The 21493-nt window shown below is 45.0% G+C and overlaps 1 protein-coding gene across 1 annotated transcript in view; it reads left to right on the forward strand.

Annotated features, from left to right (window-relative positions):
• The window catches only part of JAZF1 (JAZF zinc finger 1), a 399198-nt gene that overhangs the window by 223883 nt on the left and 153822 nt on the right, over positions 1-21493 (forward strand). Inside the window, exon 2 of the mRNA XM_075558241.1 lies at positions 4193-4265. Within this exon, the coding sequence (XP_075414356.1) occupies positions 4193-4265 (73 nt within the window). The remainder of the gene's footprint in view (positions 1-4192; positions 4266-21493) is intronic.

The following is a 21493-nucleotide window of genomic DNA, read 5'->3' on the forward strand; positions in this document are numbered from 1 at the left end:
CAGAGTGAATCTCTTCTGTTCATTCCGTTATTTTTAAACATAGTTTCATTGGCACATAATTCACAAAGAATATAATTTAATTATTCAATCTTATTAAGAACATTTTCTTCTCCTACTCATGGTTGTTAGCTTCCCTTCTCCCCCAAGCTCCCCTGTTATGTCCCTAGGTCATTGTTAATCCAGTTACATAGCTCTAGATTAACTATCCTGCATGTCACGTACAGAAAATCATACTGAACACCAACAGGAAGCTAACAAAACAGAGCAAAACTTAAATTTTACAGAAAGCAGGAAATAACTAAAAACTGAAACAACTTTAAAATGCATCAGAAGGCAATCAAGTAATAAAGTGTTTGATTGTAATGTAACTACATCTGCCATAATTGACTACAATTCTCCCCGTCTGAGGGCAAGGCTAGTCAGAGCCCTTGCCTGTGGTCACAGGGGGTTCACTGGAGGTTCAGTCCACGCTGGGACCCTACAGGTGGATGTGGGGCCTCCACAGTCATTCCGTAACCTTCTGCAAACTGGGATTCAAAATTAAAGCTTGGGGGAAAAGAGAATAATTTATAAATGATCAAGGGAGCATTGGGGACCGAGGGTGGTGTAGGGAGGGGGGAAATAAGGAGCTGATGCCAGGGGCTCATACAGAAAGAAAATGTTTTGGAAAAGATGATGCCAATGCATGTACAGATGTGTTTGACACACTGGATTCATGTATGGATTGTGATAAGAGCTGTAAGAGCCCCCGATAAAATGATTTTAAAGAACATTAAGCTCTGATACCATTCCCTCTTCTGGATTTGGATTTTATTATTTCCAATCCTTGGATCAAACAGGCTAGTGTGCTTCTTTCATGGGGACTTACTTAACACCTCACTGAGATGACTGCTTGTTTAAAGACAAGCCTTTAAGGCCTCAGAAGCGATTCTTCGTGAGAGCAGGGCACTTTCTGTGTCTTCATGGCTCTTTACTGTGGCATCCATATCTTCAGTGATAGCTCTTCATGAGGACAGTTTACCGAGCAGGGCCATGTCATAAGAACTAATTGTTCTTAAAATGGGGATAGAATTAAATGCAAGCCCCAAATCCATTCATATATTTATGATTTAAATGTGTGTCTGGTTCACTTTAGAGACATTATCATGTTATGATGGAGAACATTAAAACTCATCTCATTGGGCCATAAGGTAATTCCATTGATAGTGTCATTAATTTAGCTAATGGTATAGAATTTAAAACACTATTGAGGAAAGGAAATTATACATGAATAGGTCAGCTTTTCAGACCACAATACATTAATTGTTGATTTGTATTGATTGTACACTTAAGTGACTGAATACTATTTTTACCAAACTTGCAGGTTGGTGATATAGCAAAACTTTCAATAACATACACTCACATGACTGCCAGACTAATACAAGTCATAAGAAAGCAAGGAGAGCATTAAAATAGTAAATATATGGTAGGGCTGGGCTACCATTCTTCATTGGTCCCCCTTTAAGCAAGAGATTGACCCAAATCCAATGACCTCCAATCCATAACTTTGGAATAGCAGTCATTTTTTTATTCTCCCACTGGGGCATTTCAGCCTTAAGTGCAAGGGAGTATGTCAGTCCCTTCGATCTGCTTCAGGTGACTTGGAGGTAAAGCCCAGTTCCATTATTGGTGCTTCCACATCAAGTCCTTCGGGGTGGTGTGTATTGTGCGGTGCTAAAGGACAGAGTCTAAAGTCTCAGTAGTCTATAGTACACACCCTGCCTGGTCAAAAAGGGCTGGGTAGAAACCAGGTCATAAGTATCTGATTAGGAAGATGGTACAGGGCATATTCTTACCTTGGGTGTATCTATGGAATGTTAAGTGGTTTTCCCCAAACTTGCACCCAGTTTACCCAGCAACAGAAGTGTAATCACCTTCTTGGAGACATACATGTTCCATTGCCCCTGTTTTGACTTGAATTTCCAGTAAGATTTGTTTATCATTCGTGAAGGAGTATCTGTGGGTTTGGCGTGACCTTAGTACAATGTTGTAGGACAGAAACGGAATGGTTTTTCTCCCTCTCCCCACATCTGGTGAAACCTCCCCTTGCTGAGGTGAGGTCTCCTCTGTTGAAGTATTTTTTTTAAGATAGATACATAGAAATCAACCAAAACTAAACTGCCATTGAGTCAATGCCAACTCATAGCGACTTGATAGGACAGGGTAGAACTGCTCCTATGAGCTCCCGAGACAGTCACTCTGTATGGGGTGATTACGTGATGTAATCACACTTCATATTCTCTTTTGAAAGAATGAGTTTTAATGAGTCAAGTTCAGGTCCCTGTCGTAACAGTTCAACCTCTTGATCATCGATTCCTAACCTTGACCTACCATTTGGTGAGTGCTTGAGAAAATTGCCAGAAAGACATTTGCAATCATTGCCTTCGTCTTTCTTACCTACCTCCTTCTTTTTTATTTCCATGGAGCATGCCTCCAGCCTATTGTTTGCCACCCAGAAAGACCTGGTGCAATGGATACAGCAGTGACGATTTGCCTTCATGGCCTGCCCAGCGTTTAAAGTCTCTGTGAAGCTTTGTTCTGACTCCTCTCCAGCCAGTGGAGGTCAAAAGCACAAGGCAGCCCTCTCAGAAACTTGGGTGTACTTTGAGTTCCCAATAAACTTGGATTGGTGTGAGTAAGGATTATGTTGGGAAAATATGTGTCTGGGGAAGAGTGGTCTCTGGGTAGTTGGAGACTTGCCGTTGTGTGTATAGGCCAGTCGCCTCGGGGCTGCCTCCGCATTGCCTGTGTAATCTTTGGCAGCAGGACAAGGAAGGCCGACTCTTGTTGGTCTGTTCTCCTTCATGTGACCAAAGCCTGGCGCCACCTCCACTCAAAGAATTTTGTCCACTCGTGGGGAATTAGGATTTCCAGGACCCAGGCAACGCGGTGATGGCAAAGACCCAACCACCAGGACCCCTGAATCGAGTGTCCCTGGCATTTGGGGCAAAGGAGAAACCATAACGTACACATGAGATGCTTCACTTCAGCACCCAGAATAAAACAGGCATTGCTGCTGCGTGTCAGTCAGGGAGCTGCAAAGCATTCTAGATTGATTTCCGTGCCATCACTTCCGCCACCCGTGCTCTGTGCTCCTCTGTCTGCTCTCTCACCCCCGCCACCTGTTAGGGCACTTGAAAGTTCGGCTGTGGATCTTACACCTCCCACTCGCAGCCAGCACTCCCCTGACCAAGGTGCCTGAAACACCATCTGTCATTACATCAAAGAAGGTGTTATTGCCAAGTGCAGCTGGGAGACTTCTAATAATGAGGTGGTTTGAAAAGAGGTTAAAATTAAGACCGTGTTAAATGCCTGATACCCCCCCTCCCACCCCAGGAAATGTAAAAATGAGCTCACTTTCTCCCTTTTTGAGTCTTGTTAGGGAAACATTCTTTTTGCGTATGTTTATTACAGTGTGTCTCCACCTGTGAAGCTTGAGAATGCATTTCTGGTTGCGAAAAGTGTTGTTGTTGTTGTTTGGGGGTGGGGGCGGTGCTAGAGGAAGCAGACAGAGGGGGAGAGTCGCTCCGGGGTTGAATTTTGTCTCCTGGAGGAGGGGCGAGCATGGTGGTGAAGGCGGCATTTACGGAGTCGGGACCAATATGACAATGACTGATGGAGTTTAGAAAAAGCATAAATGATAGCAAGGGGACTTCCAAATGTTCATGGGAAAATCCCCTCAGACATTTAGGGAGAAGAGTTGCTCTTCAGAAAATGAATCCAAAACGAGACCAAAATCTGGTCCACAAGAACAATACTACTCTGTAGAATTTCAAGCGAATGGAAATTTCCAATGGCGGCTAATTTGTTCCAGCACTGAAATGGTCATAATTAACAGAGGCTTTCTTCCTTGGGCCGATTAACCACCCCAAACCATGCCAGCATTGTAAGCAGTGAAAACCAATATTTATGAGGGGGATTGTGCAAGAGTTTGCCGGACAGATGGGCATTTTATCACGCTTGATGTTTGGAATTCCCTCGAAAAGTAACGCAATATCTTGTTATTTAGGAACAAATGATTGGGCTTTGTTGACTGGGTTTTCTCTACAAAGAGGTATATGAAATGAATCTCTTTCTCCATTTAGCCTGTGTTAGGTAGCCTCATATATCTTGATGCGAAAGCTAAAAAGTCATAATTGTGTTTTTGTTACAGATACCGATCCACGTGTTTTAGAAAAACAAGAATTACAACAGCCAACCTATGTTGCCCTCAGCTACATTAATAGGTAAGACCTTTTCAGAAATTGCAGCAAATGGAGATCTGTCGTGTCGTTACTTTTAAAGTGGGGTTATTTTTAAAAGCCACCCCGATGCGATATTTCCATGTTTGTTTTTTGTTGGAGTTCTCTGTGCGTGTGTCTGAAAACACGACTGATTTACAAGCTCATTCTGGAAGCATTTTGTATGAAGACTTACGCTTTGGGATTTTGAAGGGCTTTGGTCGGGGGTGGGGGGTGTAAATGGATTTATGTTTGAATGAATCTTTTAAATCCTGGAGCAAAAAGGGGTGCTTTATGAACTCAAAAGATTGGTGTCATATCAAAATGTACCAAGATGTAAGCCACGGAAATACTTCATTATCAGAAAGTCGCTTAGTAGCCGTGCATCTTTTACTAAAAATATTCTCAGCAACCAACCCATCTGTGTGGAGTTAACGTGTGTTTTCACTGTAGCAGTAGGCGACAGCCCTACATTAGTAAAGGGTTTAGAACGTGATATACCAGCTCCGGAAGAGGGCCTCGTGTTTCAGCCAATTCAAATCATTAAGGAGACAGTAATTTTTGGAGAGAACATGGAATCGACTGAGGTTAAGAAAACACATCTCCAAAGAGTGAACGAGGCAGAGGACTTTATAATGAGCACGCAAACCTCACAGCTCATAATTCAGTGGGTGAATTTCTATTGAGGGTCTTTGTGATATAATGTGAAGAGTGTCCTGGTCTCTTGATAGCAGAGCTGAGACTCAAGAGTCTGAAATGGAAATCTGGGAATGGATTATCTGTACTGCTTCACTTTGGTAGAGTGTTATGTTTTGTCTTTAAAGGAAACTTCTTGCCTAGATAGAGTTTGAATTGAAGTCATCAATGCTCAGTTTTAAGCACGCAGTGGTTGAGCATTCGACTACCACCTGCCAGGTTGGTAGTTTAAACAGAAAGAAGTCACCTTGTCTGTAGAGGTTACAACCTTGGAAACCCACTGGGTCAGTTCTGTTCTGTCCTGTGGGCTCACCAGAACTCAGGATTGACTCAATACGATGGATTTATGAGAGTGAATACTCAACTATATAGTCTATAAATCTTTTAGGTTTTTTAAAATAATTTTATTGGAGGCTCGTACAACTCTTATGACAATCCATACATACCATCCATTGTGTCAAGCACATTTCTTGCCATCATCTTTCTCAAAATATTTGCTTTCCACTTGAGCCCTTGGTATCAGCTCCTCATTTTTTCCCCTCCCTCCTTGCTACCTCCTCCCTCATGAACCTTTGATAATTTATAAATTATTATTATTTTGTCATATATTACACTATCCGGCGTCTCCCTTCACCTACTTTTCTGTTGCCCGTCCCCCAGGAGGAGGTTATATGTAGATCCTTGTAATTGGTTCCCCCTTTCTACCCCACTTTCCCTCCACCCTTCCGGTATCGCCACTCTCAGCACTGGTCCTGAAGGGATCATCCGCCCTGGATTCCCTGTGTTTCCAGTTCCTATCTGTACCAGTGTACATCCTCTGGTCCAGCCAGATTTGTAAAATAGAACTGGGATCATGATAGTGGCGGGGAGGAAGCATTAAAGAACTAGAGGAAAGTTGTATGTTTCATTGTTGCTACACTGCACCCTGACTGGCTTGTCTCCACCCCTCCACCCCTCTGTAAGGGGATGTCCAGTTAGTCTTTTAAGTTTTATGAAGGTTTCATTAGCATAAATATCTAGTCACAAGTCTTTGGGTTTCTTATTTATCAATTTAAAAAAAATTAGATAAAATATATAATTTCACTACCTAAAATTTTTTCATCTTCACAGTAGTTTCATTATCTGTAATGAATATGTATTCATTATAATTTGCAGGGAGCTTTAAATAAAACATCTTCAAAATCATATCAGATACAAATAACAATATATGTACTTTGTTCAGTAAGAGTTTTGAAAATATTTGCATTACATATTAGAATTACTTCAGTGTCATGTGTGTAATCTACCCCACTTCTTTTTTTTTCTAATTTTCTTTTTTTTAAACATTTTATTAGGGGCTCATACAACTCTTATCACAATCCATACATACATCAATTGTGTAAAGCACATCTGTACATTCTTTGCCCTCATCATTCTCAAAGCATTTGCTCTCCACTTAAGCCCTTTGCATCAGGTCCTCTTTTTTTCCCCTCCCTCCCTCCCCGCTCCCCTCTCCCTCATGAGCCCTTGACAATTTATAAATTATTTTTTCATATCTTGCCCTGTCCGGCGTCTCCCTTCACCCCATTTTCTGTTGTCCATCCCCCAGGGAGGAGGTAACATGTAGATCCTTGTAATAGGTTCCCTCTTTCCATCCCCCTTTCCCTCTACCCTCCCAGTATTGCCACTCACACCCCTGGTCCTGAAGGTATCATCCACCCTGGATTCCCTTCCACCCCACTTCTATTGTGTGGAATAGAACTAGAGACTCTTGCTAGAAGAGACACATGAAACAATTCCCTGCCACCGTCGGCTACCCCGCCCCCCCCACCCCCGCTCTTCTCACCGCTCTCCTTTTCATGCTGAAAGACTAACTGACCCCAACCCCCAACCCCACCCCACCTCCCATCCAGTATTTGGGGTTTTTTTGGGGGGGACACCCATAAGAGTTTGTAAACCATCTCCTTCATCCTTTTATCTTCACCCACTTTAGAGAGCCACTGTCTACATTGCCTATTTCTAACAGCCCAGTATTGAGGAAACACAAATGTTTCTTGATGTGATGCATCTAAATTTCTGGTTGGATCTTTGGCCACCTGCATGCCTTAGCAAATTTCAGTCTAGAGTAGGCCATCCATCAGAACTGCAGCAATGTGCACCATCTCACAGGGTCAAGCACCTTTCTCTTCCTTGGCTGGGTTCTGGTTGTCTACGCACTAGCCGTGCACACCAGGTCAATTAGTTGTAGGTGCGAGCTTGGGCATCACATACAACTCCCTAGCCTTGAGAGTAGCTGGCCCCTGGGCTGGCCCATGCCCATAGCCTCCGTATCCACTTCACTTTCTTTAAACTTCAGACCAGCCCGCCCTTCCTCTTCTCTCTCCTCACTAGCCTCTGTGGACCGCGTCAGTGGGTAACAGTGAAACAGGTTCCAACCAGTCTGTCCTTTCACTGCTGCATTTCTGAAGTGAGCTCCAGGGAGGGAAGGATGGGAAGAAAGAACGGGTGGCAGGCAGGCCAGCCACACACACATACACGCATATGCATGCATACAATTTTCAACCACAATTGTACATATGGTTTTATAGCCTGCTCTTTTTAATCAATGATTTCCACTTCCGTAAATTTTCCGTTTAATATCCAGATCATGCTTTCCCAGGTGACTGGAAAATATCTTTTACAGCGTGTTTGTCAAATCCAGTGTTCCTTCTACAACATTGCATTGGACCGAGACATTTTCTCCCTCAAGTCTCTTTTCATCTGGTGCAGTCCTTTATATTGATGACTTGTTGAAGAAATTGGCCTTGTCCCCTTCAAAACGTACCCTGCCTTCTGGATTTGCTCTTGTTGTCACCTTGATGTTGCCTCCTCATTTGGCATGGGCCTCTGTCCCTTGTATTAATTATAAACTGGACATTTGTGCTCCAAAAGATGGGTCTTGAAGCAGGCACCTTATTGCGTTTAGAACTCTGAGAACACAGTGAGAGGATTCACCAAAGGAAGAGATAGGAAAGTAGACAGTTGTGGTTGATCAGTTAATGTACTAGAGATCCTTAAATGGGGAGAGAAGGGCTGAATGGGGAAGACTGCTTCCACCCTTTTCTCTCTTGGAACCCTTTTTGAGAACAGAGCCACGTTTATCACCGATTACTTACCGTATGGTCAACACCCGATGGGTATTTGTTTGTCGGTGGTAAATAAAAAGCCTAGCAAACAACTGAGAGGGTAATTGGCACATGCAAAGAGAAAGCCAAGCCTAACCACAGTGGAAACTATATTATTCAAACACAAAGCGAGCTAACCCCCAGTGGCTAACAAATAAGACTTGGATGTGGTGGCCATTGCTTTTAGCTCTAAACCTCAGAGAAAAATAAACTCTGGCTTTGGTAAGCAATGAAGACCGAGAAATAAATGACTTTTTCTCTGCCAGTTGATCTGTTGATGCAGGCATCCTGGACAGTTGGACATCTTAAAATTGAGATGAAGCTTTCTTTAGCAAAAACATTGACTACTCAATACACCAAACATTAGCATTCTTATCATTTTTCCCCTCAATTTTTTATTGCGAATTAGGTGAACGAGTATAGAGCGGATCATGGTTTCACATTCAACAACTTAGACATGTTGATTCAACTCATTCATTGCAATCCCTCCAATGGAACACTGCTCATCCCACCTCCTCCCTGGCTTTCCCGGTTCCTTCCTCCTGCTGTCCTGACCCCTGAGATTTGTCCTTGCAAAAGGATTGTCCCTTTAGAGTGTCATTCTTAAAATGGACTCGCTTTTTAGATTCCAAAAGAGTTAAGTAGAAACTGGTACTTTTACTTGTACATCTTCAAAACTGGTCTACCCTGTAGACGATGTGTTGAACTTAATACTTGTTTATAGATGGAGGGGGGCGGGAATCACTCGTGGTTTTTTGAAAAATGGGTCTTTACTACACCTGGATAAAATTTCAACTCTAGAGGACTCATTAAAAATGAGGGGAAGCAAATGAGAAGATCATGGGAACAGTGCTAGGCGAGGAAAGGATTCTGAATTTTAACGTAAGTAGTTCAGTTAAGTTTGTAAGGTGAAGTCATAACTAGCTAGCAGTGACAAGTCTGCATAGTGGGAAATGTAGGTGCTTAGTCTGTGCGGTATTTAAAAAGCTGGGGGAAAGGATAAAGGGCAAGAAGAAAAAGGGATTTGATTGAAAAAATACAAAAGAGCTCATTTGGCTCTCTACCTGGCATTTTACATTGCTTCTTTCACTGATTTTTCACATGAACTAGATGAGGAATACTATAATATTGTCGGAGAGGAAGTTGAGACTCGGACAGTAAGTAAATTGCCCTAGGTCCCCAGGTTGGTAAATGGGGAGCATCGGAGTTCAAACCTAAATAAGTGGGCTCCAAGGTCTGCGTTTCTAACTACTCTGTAGACTGACTTACGGAGATGTCCATTAAGTACGCGTTTGGAAACGGAAAATCTCAAAGAATATCCAATATTGAAAAAGTAGAGTAGGACAGTTGGACAGAGAGGCCTGAAAATAACACAGATGAAGAAGCAATATCGTGGATTCACCATCCATGCTCAGGGAAGGAAGTACCAGTCAAGAAACCAAACAGTGGATTGGGTTTCACAGATCTGCACAGGTCAGTGTTGAGGAGCAGAGAGAGCACGTGAAGACTGAGCACGCCTGAGCCAGGCCATTCTACCTCCCGTCGTCCCATAGGCAGTGCTAGGACTCACATAATTCAACAACTGGTTCCCTGTCATGATGACGATTTTAATTTTAAAACACGATATGCCGGAAAGTCATTTATCATTTCATACAGTTAATATTTAACTAAGAACAATAGAAGAGGTATACAAAACTCAATTGTTATGCAACTTTTAAAATATTACATAGTACCTGACAAAAACACAATAAAACTGTTATTTAAGGAATTTCCATATTGCATCTTTTTTATTAATCGTTTTGTTAGGGGCTCGTACAACTCTTATTACACCATCTTATCCATACATACATCAGTTGTGTAAAGCACATTTGTACATTCATTGCCCTCATCATTCTCAAAACATTTGCTCTCCACTTAAGCCCCTGACATCAGATCTTTCCATATTGCTTCTTGGTTGACGTCCACACGTAAAATGTTCTCCACTTTCACCTGAGCAATGTGATTTTTCCCTAACCATCTTCTCACTGTGGGAGTAGGTCCCCCTGCCTTTAGAAGTGGGCCAATTAGACGATAGCCCTTGTGTGTGAGTTATTAGAAACAGGCGACTTCACTTCTCTGAGCATAATATGTTCTTCTCTGAAAACCCTTGCCACTTCCGTGGAACTTACAGGAATTATTCTGACAATGGTTTTCCCTCTTTGAACACTTTCCAGAAGCGCATAGTTGATTCATAGTATCTCAGGGTGTTTGGGAAGTCACACAAAGCCGTAACAACGACAGACCGTCACCCTCTGGCTGTTTGACACTTTTTCACTTTACAGTCTGTTTGTTCACTGAAGTAACAAATGCAAGGGAATAAGAATGTAGTATTTCATCAGAAGTATAACGAGTCTTATTAAGTGGGTCAATAAATATTGCAAGCAAAGTTCCATCTAACTTTTTATACTTTTGGGCAGAATGAACATTTTTGAGGTAAGACGTTTAGAGCGCTTAGAACATGCAGTTGCACAGGTGAACGTTCGAAAGCCAGCAGAGTGGACATTTGTGATTTCCACCTTGTGAATCAGCCGCCCACCTTAGAGAGAGCCCCAGTTACGAGTGTCATTTTAACTAATGGTTTGAGAACTCAGTAAAAAATTAGTTACCAGTTCTTCTGAGCACACACAAGCCGGCGGACTCCCACCGCCCACTCATATGCATGTGAAAGATGCGGGACAACTAGAGAACGCTGCAGAAGAGTCGGTGCGTCGGAATCACAGTCCTGGCAAAGAATGCCGCACATGCTATCGATGGCAGAGAACAGACCAGCCTGCCTGGGAATCAGTACCCTCAGAGTGCTTCTGAGAAGTGGGAATGGTGAAGACGTCATCTCACACATGCTGGACGTGTTAGCAGGAGAGACGAGTCCCTGGAAAAGGACGTCCTGCTGGGTCAAGTTAGAGGGTCAGTGGCAGCCAGGAGCTGGAGTGTCACCAGGGCTGTGACCATGGGCTCACAGAGCAGAGCAATTGTCAAGAAGGCCCAGGACCCGGCCCGTTTTGTCCTGTCGTCCACAGGTCGCTCTGAGTTGGACCTGACTATACACCACCTGACAACAACAACAACAACAACTAGTAATAGTAATAATTACTCTGCCCTAGATCCCTGGACTACAAAATGAAAGCGCATAAGGTGTGCAGAGCTAAAAACCCCACGAGAGGTGGCCAGCAGTCCCTCTGACAACCACAAAATTGGGTGCAGAGTTCAAGGCGAATCTGAGCAAGCCGGCCTCATGCGGTTCCCCTAGGAAGGGCACTTCAGCATCGCATATCGATGGGAGACAAGAGTGCAGTCCAGTGAAAACCTGTGAAATGATGCCCCCCTGCGTCTCCCATTGAGGCAGGTAATAGGTGAGCTACTGAGTGACGTTAGGTGAGCCTCCATCGATAGGCCATTGAGAAGCATTGAGCTGCCCCTGAGTGTTATTTATTGTGTACCAAGTTCAGGTAACTGCCTTGAGACAACACAGCTTACTAATAATTTGTGACTCTCCAGAATGAAATGACTGAGCTCTTTATTAAAGTAAATTAATGTGCAATCCCTTCGTGGAAGCAAAAGGTGAGCTACATAAAGTCCTAACTACTGTGCGGTGAACTGTCCCGGCCAAGCACAATGCAGTCCCGCCGCACTACGAAGGCAGAGGTCAGAGCTGGAGCAGCTAAGTCCACCGGAAGCTGCAGGGCGAGGCAATGGAGATAAGCTCTGTGTAGGAGAGACCCCACGGACCAATGTTCGTGGCTAAGGGCGCACTTGAGGAAGGGACTCTGAGTCCCATTAGAAAGTGACTGGCGATGAGAATGAACCAGACACCCCAGAAGTCAGTATGCATTCCAACCCAGCCAGTATCGAAACACCAGCGTAATAACAGAGTCATCCAACTAAGGTGCCAGAGTGACCTCATCTTAGAATTCAGGACTGAGAACTAGGATTTGGCACACTCTGCCACTCTAACAAGGTCCAAGGCCAAGACACCGGAAGGAAGAGGTTGCTGTCAGGTGCCGTGGAATGGGTCCCGCCTCGTGGCAACCCTGTGCGCCACAGAATGAAGCGCGGGCCAGTCCCCCGCACCCTGTCAGTGCAGCCGCCGTGTCAGTTCGGCTTGCCCGAGGCTTTTCGTTGCCTGGCTGCTTTACTAAGCAGGGTGGCCTTCGCTGGGGACTGGTCTCTCCTGGCAACATGTCCAAAGTATGTGGGCCCAAGTCTTACCGTCCTGACCTTGAAGGAGCGCTCTGACTGAACTCCTTCCAGCATAGATGTGCTTTTCTCCTGGGAGCGCACGGTGCTTCCAGTATTCCTCCTAACATCAAAGGCCTTGGATTCTTCCTTAGGCATTGTCCAACTTTCACATATCTAAGAGGTGATTGGCAATACCGTGGCTTGGGTCAGGCACAAATTAGCCATCAGAGTAACATCCTTGCTTTAAAGCGGCTTTATGCAACAGATTTACCCAGTGCGACTCGCCTTTGGCTCTCTCTCCTGTTACTTCCATGAGCACGGATTATGTCAGCAAAGTGAACTCCTGAACAACTTTCTCCATTGATCATGATGTCACCGGTGGTGAGGATTTCAGTTTTCTTTACCCAGAGATGGACCATATGTACTCATGTACAAGCCAAGTTTTTCAGCACATTTTTAATGCAATTTTTATGGTGAAATTAGGTGCCTCGGCTGATATTCGGGTGTATGCGGTAATTCACAATGAAACATGCAATCCTTGACCTTGATCATCAATTGCCTTGAGTTGGAGGTTAGGGCCTGACAATTCAGAGGGGCTTGAGAAACACAGGAGCCCTGTGGCACTGTTGGGTAGGCATTGGTCTGCTAACCACAAGGTTGGTGGCTCAAACCCACCCACCGCTCCAAGAGAAACAAAAAAAAGGTATTTGCTCCTGTCAAGATTTAATCTCAGAATATATAGCTAGATATAGATATAGATATATGGTTACCATGAGTAGGAATCAACTTGATGGCGGTGGGTTGGTTTTTCGTGTGTGGAAGTTTTTGAAAACCATTGGACCTTTTCACATCTGCCTTCATAACATACTTATACATCTAGACCTACACAAGTTTCTTATATCAACCTGAAATTGAACTACCTGCTGGAACAAAAGAGTCCTTAGTGGACTGCAGTAGAAATCTCAATGTCTACTATACAGTAAAAATTACAAGACGGGAAAATGTTACCTACTCAATTAAAGCACACACACACACAACTGTCAGAAGCCTCCATGAGATGGCCCAGATGTTGGATTTAGGAGACAAAAGACTTGAAGGCAGCCAGTGTAAACAGATTCAAGGACTTAAAGAAAGCTACACTAAATATCTTGTTTTGAGTGAAAATAAAATCCGTCTGGGTGCTCCCCCCGCCCAACTCCTTTTCCCAGATTGTGAACTGCTTAATGAAACCTTTCTTCCTCTTTTTCACTTTTCTTCCCACTCCACAACTTCACCTAATCCCCCCCAAAACCCACAGTCTTGAGCTGTTTCAGTTGGATTTATTTTTACCAGATTACAGTCAGTCACAGCCTCATAAAAAAATGTTGTAATTGGCCAAGCGTGCACTGGACTTCTATTTATTTTATATAAACAAGCCTAGAGCATTTGATTTTTCTTTTTTTAATGTAAAGGCGGTGATTTTATTTATTTGTTTATTTATTTATTTTGGTGAAACCACCTGCTCGTGGTCTTCTGAGAACACTCAGATTTATAACGGTACAAGATAAACTTGCTAGTGTGCCACCTTTGTGTGCCAGCTCTGACCGGTGTGTGTGCTCCAGCCCCAGACGAACGCTTGCCATCAGCGTGCTGCCTGCTGCTTAGTCTCCAGCACCAGCTCCCACGCGACCAGACATGGAAGCAAAGGTGGAGTGGCTGCCTGCCAGTTTTCCCATGTAATATCTCTAACCTGACTTGGCCTGCTCATTGTACTCTGCAAAGACCATGCACTCTCCAGGGACCCTGGGAAGCTGGAAAGAGCCCTGGTGTGCCATTTTCCCTCCATCCCAACAGAGTTAGCTGGCACAAAACACGAGGAGAGGTGAGCCGGCAGAGCTGAGCGAGATGATCACTTGTTAGACGCTCGGCCTCCTTGTGCTACAGCTCTGTACCTTCTACCATTTGTACCTGAGAGCAATTCCCCCTTTTTTTTTTTTTAATTTTAGTTCTGTCTTTTTTTTATTTAAATCATTTGGGGGGGGGGCTTGTACAACTCTTACCGTGATTCATATACATATATATATATATATGCATTGCATCAAGCACATTTATAGATTTGTTGCCCCATCATTCTCAAAACATTTGCTTTCCACTTGGGCTCTTGGAATCAGCTCCTCATTTTCCCCTCCCTCATGAACCCTTGATAATTTAAAATTTTTTATTATTTTGTCATATCTTATACTGCCCACTGTCTCCCTTCACCCACTTTACTGTTGTCCATCCCCCAGGGAGGAGGTTATATATAGATCTTTGTAATTGATTTCCCCTCTCTACTCTACTTCCCCTCCACCCTCCTGGTATCACTACTCTCACCACTGGTCCTGAGGGGTTCGCAATGTGCCTTTTAAAACAGGTCACCTGGACACCACAGATTGGAACTAAAAATTTCCAGACTCCAGGGGAGCAACAAGGGATCCAAAATTAGTGGCAAGGAGGGTGTGAGAAACCTGGTAGGGATTCAGCAAGGGCAATGTAACCAAGAGAAATTACTGAAACCCAAATGAAGGCTGAGCATGATAGTGGGACAAGAGGAAAGTAAAAGGAAATAGAGCAAAGAACTAGGAGACAAAGGATATTTGTAGACGTCTAAATACAGGCATGTATATATGTAAATATATTTATATAGGATGGGGGAAATAGATCTACATGCATATATTTATAGGTTTAGTATTAAGGCAGCAGATGGACATTGGACCTCCACTCAAGTACCTAACTCAAAGCAAGAACTCTTTGTTCTATTAAATTGGCATTCCATGATGCACACCTTCCTGACATGATTGCTGACGACAAACAGGTACGTAAGCAAATGTGGTGAAGAAAGATGATGGTGCCCGGCTATCAAAAGGTATAGCGTCTGGGGTCTTAAAGGCTTTCAGGTAAACAAGTGACCATCTAGCTGAGAAGCAACAAAGCCCACATGAAAGAAGCACACCAGCCTGTGTGACCACGGGGTGTCAAAGGGATCAGGTATCAGGCATCAAAGAACAAAAAAATCATATTTTAAATGAGGGTGAGTGCAGAGTAGAGACCCAAAGCCCATCTGTAGGCAACTGGATACCCCTTACTGAAGGGTTGTGGGAAGGAGATGAGCCAGTCAGGGTGCAGTGTAGCAACGATAAAACATACAACTTTCTTCTAGTTCTTAAATACTTCCTAACTCCCACTATCATGATCCCAATTCTACCTTACAAATCTGGCTAGACCAGAGGACGTACGTTGATACAGATAGGAACTGGAAATGCATGGATTCCAGGACAGATTATCCCTTCAGGACCAGTGGTGAGAGTGGCGATACCAGGAGGGTGGAGGAAAGGTGGGGTAGAAAGGGGAACCAATTACAAGGACCTACATATAACCTCCTCCCTGAGGGATGGACAACAGAAAAGTGGGTGAAGGTAGACGTCAGACCGTGTAAGATATGACAAAATAATTTATAATTATGAAGGGTTCATGAGGGATGGGGGAGCAGGGAGGGAGGGCCAAAATGAGGAGCTGATATCAAGGGCTCAAGTAGAAAGCAAATGTTTTGAGAATGATGATGGCAACAAATGTACAAATGTGCTTGACACAATGTATGTGATAAGAATTGTATGAGCCCCCAGTAAAATGATTAAAACAACAACAACTCCAGATTCACCACCATTGATTTGATGCCGACTCATTGCGACCCCATAGGGCAGGGTAGAACTGCCCCAGACTGTGACTCTTTGCAGGAATAGAAAGCCCTATCTTTCTCTTACAGAGCAGCTGGTAGTTTTGAACTGCTGACCCTGCAGATCACAGCCTAAAATGTAACCACTGTCTCACCAGGGCTCCTGCAGCTCAGATGCAGGCTTTTTCCCCCCTAAAGTCTGTCTTTCTTAGGTCCAACCATCAGTGTGACTGATCTTTTATGCACACCTGAGCCCAATTCAAAGTTGCGTACCTTTTTCTTTCTTTCAAAATCTCTAACTCATTACAGAACATTAAGGATTAAGTAAGATGTACAACTTTCTAGAAATAGCCTTGGATTCCCCTTTTCTCTTCACTGATGTAGAAGCCTGTTCCTGGGCTTCGTCCTAAGCAGCGGCTGCTGCCCCCATCCTCAGTCTCTTAAACTTTGAACTTTCCCTGTGCCCACCGTCCCGGCACTTCCCCTGCCTGTGCTTTCCCCCTCGCCCTAGATTTGCCTCAAGACGTCTAGACTTGCAACCTTTCCTGCCTTGATTCACCTCCACACTTGGGAGATGGCTGGATCCAGTTAGATGAATTCCCCTTCCTGCTGGATCGTGCCTGCTCATGAACGCCAGGCTTCCGTTTCAGGTGACCCTAACGAGCGCTCTTGACTCTGAAACTGCTTGTTGAGTCACAGATACAGCCTTTCCAAAATCAGCCGGATCCTGATGGCCATCCTCTGGTCCTTTGACCGTGCTAAATTTATCACACTAGCAATTTAACTGTGGCCCTAAAATAGGGGAGACGAACGTCCAACCCATGGGCCATTAAAAGCCCCCCGAGAAATCATCCCTACCAGCTACCATGGCATACCTCACCAAAAAGTGTTCCAGCCGTCACTTTCCAAAACCAAACCCACTGCCACCAAGCCGATGCCAACTCATGATGACTGTAGGACAGGGTCGATCTGCCCCATCACAATAGGGGTGAGTTAATTAAATGTCTAACCACTCTGGCCCACACCTGATGGTATACATATCCAAAAGTCCCTTGGGGGGAAAAGAAGGTTCCCTACCCCTGCCCTAAATGAATTCCTCCTGCTCTCCAGGGCCGGTCCCTAGAAGCCGGTAACCATTTGGTCTCAATACCCTTCTTTTTCGTCTTCAATTCTTGGGGTCTTCTCTGTTTTCTTTTTCTCCCTTGTTCAAAGCTGGCCCTGCCGCCTGCACTGAACTCTGACCTCTGTGGCCTCAAACCCTCTGTCCCTCGTTTCCTTTTGTCACACACTATATATCCTAAGATCACAGCTCGCTGGGAATGCCCATTCCACTCTGGTGTCTCTTCATGAGAAAGTACCGTTTCCTCCTGGAGACCTAAGCCTGTGCTCGATCTACCTACATTTGATGTTGTTGCCCACTTTCCATCTTCTAACTGCTACCCAGCTCCCTTCTGCTTCTTCTGCTTCTCCCACACAGATGGCGACTTCTCCCTAAGCGTAAGGCCTGCTGGAGTAACTCCCAACCCTAGCGAGCCCTTTGCTCCCCATCGATCCTCATCCCTAACTTCCCACTACCTGGTGGTACTTGAATGCTCACTACGGGCTCATCTAGTGCCAGACCTGTGATTTCACATCCTCCTCCCAAAGGGCTCCTCTTTGGGAGTTGTGCTGTGTGGTTGTGTCTAAGACACTTGGCATTAATTATCTTCAAGCTATCTCTTTCCCTCAGCCCCAAACCAAACCCATCCCACTACTGTGGACTCATCACCACCCTCCCTATAGGACAGGGTAGAACTGCCCACAGGGGTCCCAGGACTACAAGCATCACAAAAGCAGACTGCCACATCTTTCTCCCTTTGGGTTTGAACCACCGACCTTTTGGTTGGCATCCAAATGCTCAACCACGGTGCCACCAGGTTCCCTCTCTCTCCTTGCCAGTTGGCCCCAGATCTGTAGCTTCTGCATCCACATTGTATTTGGAATGCTTCCCTGCCTCTGCCCTCCTTTCTGAGGCACTAGCTTCCAGTCTGGGGAATAGGGGGGGGGAGGGCGGAGAGACACAGGAACCACTGATCTCCCTGACTCTTCCTGCTGCAGCCTGCCAGTCAGCTGCCATCAGTCGGGGACCTAGAAGAAGCAGCCGTCTGTTGGAGGCATTTGCACAAGCCTTCTGCCATCCCCTCAGCTTGCAGTATTCTTCCCCTTGTCTCTAACACACACACACACACACGTGCGCACGCTCACTCAGTGGTTTTCTTATTCGTGTAACATTTCCCAGGTCAATAGAGAATAGATTTAACTCATCCTGTTTAGTAGCTACATAAAACTCTGCCGTATGGATGGATGAATAACCACTTATTGAACCACTCCACTATTGATTAAGGGATATTAAGAGTGCTCTCAGTTGTGTCCGCGGGTGTGTGTGTTTCATCCACTATTGATGCTGCCACGTGGATGTGCCGCTGTTTATGCTGCTGCCGACTCTTCTTTTGATGGAATCTCTATGTTAGTAGCCTCTTAAGGCAAATCCCTCTCCACCTCCTGTTCAGAACCCACCAGCGACTTCCTAGTCCATATCATGGAACAAAAGCCAAACTCCGCCGTAGCCAGATTTCTGTGGTGGGGTGCCCCCCACAGCCCAGCCTCACCTCCAAACCTCCCAGCAAGAGCCAGCACTCCTGCTTCTCCAGCACATGAGCTCTTGCCCTTCCCTCTGCTGGGATGCCCGCCCTGGTCCGCTGAGCTCCCCCTGCATCCTTCCTCTCCTCCTGCAGGTCTCTGGTGAGTGTCGCCTGCAGGACAGGCCTTCCCTAGTCACCCACCTAAGCAAGGGCTCCTTCTTCTCTGCATTCTTCCCTTCGGAGTCCTCAGTCCCGGATGCACACTGCTGTCTTGTTGCCTTGTAGAGGCAAGGGGCCCTGGCCTTCATGGTCACCACCGTAGCCTTAGCGCCTGGCACCATGCACGGTGCACATAAGGTGCCCAACCAGTGTCTGCCCCTAAGGAGCTCGGGGGCTGATGATGGAGTGTCTGCGTTTGTGTGGTCTTCATCGCGTCTTTCACTCACCTTCCGGTTCCCTGCCCCTCGCCCATGCTCTACGGCAAGTACTTCACACACGGTATGAAATTAAATCAAGGGACTGTTGTCTGAAGTGGCAAATTATATCACCTAAGGGACGACCTTGGAGATTCCTCCCCCACCCCCACCATACACATTTACAAAATGACTCGAGGCGCTACACCTCTCTTATTTCATTTGGAAATTCAGATCGCTGGCAGTAATCTACTTGATTTATCGCCTTCTCCTTGTATGCAGCCCCTCGGAGTTAATTAAGACGGCCATGAATCTTGCCTCCGAAGCTCGCGCGCACTCCATTTGCAGGGTGCTCCCACGTTGCTGAGACTGTTGATTTGGGACGCAGGTTGAAACATTACTTAATTTTCGCACATTGAGGTTGTTCATTCTGCTGAGCCTAGAGACTGACCCTGTCTTGGAAGAACCCCCCTCACTGGCAAGCTTTCAAATAGTCCTGTGCCTTCCCTCCCAGCTTCTAACCAACTTGTTCTCATTTCCTCCACTGTGGCCAAGATGTCGCCTCTGGGCTCCAAGCCGTGCAGCCAGGTCAGCCTTGGGTCCCTTGAAAGACCTCCCATCCACAGCCACCGTGTTCAATCTCTGCCCTCAGAGCCACCCCCACCCCCAGCCTGTGCGCAGGCTTATTTCCAGCCATCGCAGCCTTGGCCTTCTCTGAGCTACCTGGTCCCACACAACCGCACGATCATCAGGCCCTCACAGAGGAAGGCAGTCCAACCACAGAAGACATCAATCAACCTGAAAACCGTAGCACAGAGATTCATTTCATCGAAATCATTATGTGCAGAATGACGTGGGGGACACAAAGAAAATGTTCTTCCAAATTTTTTCTCAGCGTTTCCAACACAGATGGCTCCTGTGAGCACCTACTCTATGTGGGGCACTGGACAAGGCACTTTATTGTGTCATTTGTAACCCCAGCCCTGGAGTGGCACAAATGCTTATTAATAAGGGCAGTTGCTGATAGCGAGGCTGGAGGTTCAAGTCCACACAGAGTCCTCGGTAGAAAGGCCTCGGGATCTACTCTAATAATCACGGGGCCAATGAGTCGGCGTGGACTCATGGCAGTTGGCTTGTTTTCTATTGTTTTGTCCACACAATGATCCTTCCTCATTAGCTATTGTCTCCCGTGTATACCTAAGAAAATGGATTCCCAGGGAATTTTCAGGTGCTCTTAACTTTTTGTGTGTCCTGGGCCCAAGTGGACTACTTCCCCAAATACTTTTAAAATGAGAATCCTACTAAAATATGTAGGATTTGAAGGAAAAATCAATTACAGTTGAATGCAGTTGTCAAAATATTAAAATTACCAATCTGTGATACAGTGGTCTGTGTACAAGGAGCACTAGTGGTGTAGTGGGTTAAGCATGGGGCTACTAACCCAAAAATCAATGGTTCATACCCACCAGCCAATCATCAGGAAAAATTGGAAGCAATCTACTTCCATAAACATTTATAGCTCACAAAACCTTACGAGGCCATTCTACTCTGAACTGTAGGGTCACTATGTGCCAGAGTTGATTTGACGGCAATGGGTTTAGCCCATGTGATTTTTAAGATCTTAAATAAAAATGCTTAGATGCCGTGTTAACAATTTTAATAATTTGAACTCTCAATGCACACAAGCACTGTATGTTTTGAAGTTTTTTTGGTGTGGTTTGACTGAAAGAGCATAAGCAGTATTTTTAAATACCTGTTATTAATATATTGTGATATAAAAATACCTGTGATTGCTATGTGGAGCCCTGATGGCATAGTGGTTAGGCACTGGGCTGCGTGATCTGCGTGGTCAGCAGTTCAAAACCACCAGCAGCTCCGAGGCAGGCAGAAAGCCTGGGCTTTCTACTCCCATAAACAGTTACAGTCTCAGAAACCCACAGGGGTGGGGGGTGGAGGATCACTATATGTCAGCATTGACTTGATGGCAGGGAATACATTTATTCAATTCTGTAATCTTTGCTCTCTCTGGTATGCCACAGGCCTCCCTATGCCAATACCTTGGCTTTGTCCTTGGATTTCTGTAGGACCGGTCGTGTATTGTTCATGTCCTCACACTAGCCCGTGGGTGAATGGCAGAACTAGTAAGGAAAGCTAACCCGTTTACTAACATGATTGCTTCGAGAAGGATTGTCAGAGAGACGTCCAGGTGTCCTGGTTTACTAAGCAGTCCCGTGTTTACTCCCTTTTAAAAGGCCAATCTTAGCCCCATGTGTACAATGATAATAGAGCAACTCAGTGACTGGTCCAGGTTCACATAGCAAGTGCATGGCAGACGTGGAACTTGAATCTCCAAATATATTCTCTCTCTATCCCTGTTCATAGCATTACTCTAGATTGCTTGAAGGCTAAAGTAATTATGTATATACATATGTGTGTGTGTGTGTGTGTAATAATT

This window comes from Tenrec ecaudatus, chromosome 9 (assembly GCF_050624435.1).
Source record: "Tenrec ecaudatus isolate mTenEca1 chromosome 9, mTenEca1.hap1, whole genome shotgun sequence".
Classification (NCBI taxonomy): domain Eukaryota; kingdom Metazoa; phylum Chordata; class Mammalia; order Afrosoricida; family Tenrecidae; genus Tenrec; species Tenrec ecaudatus.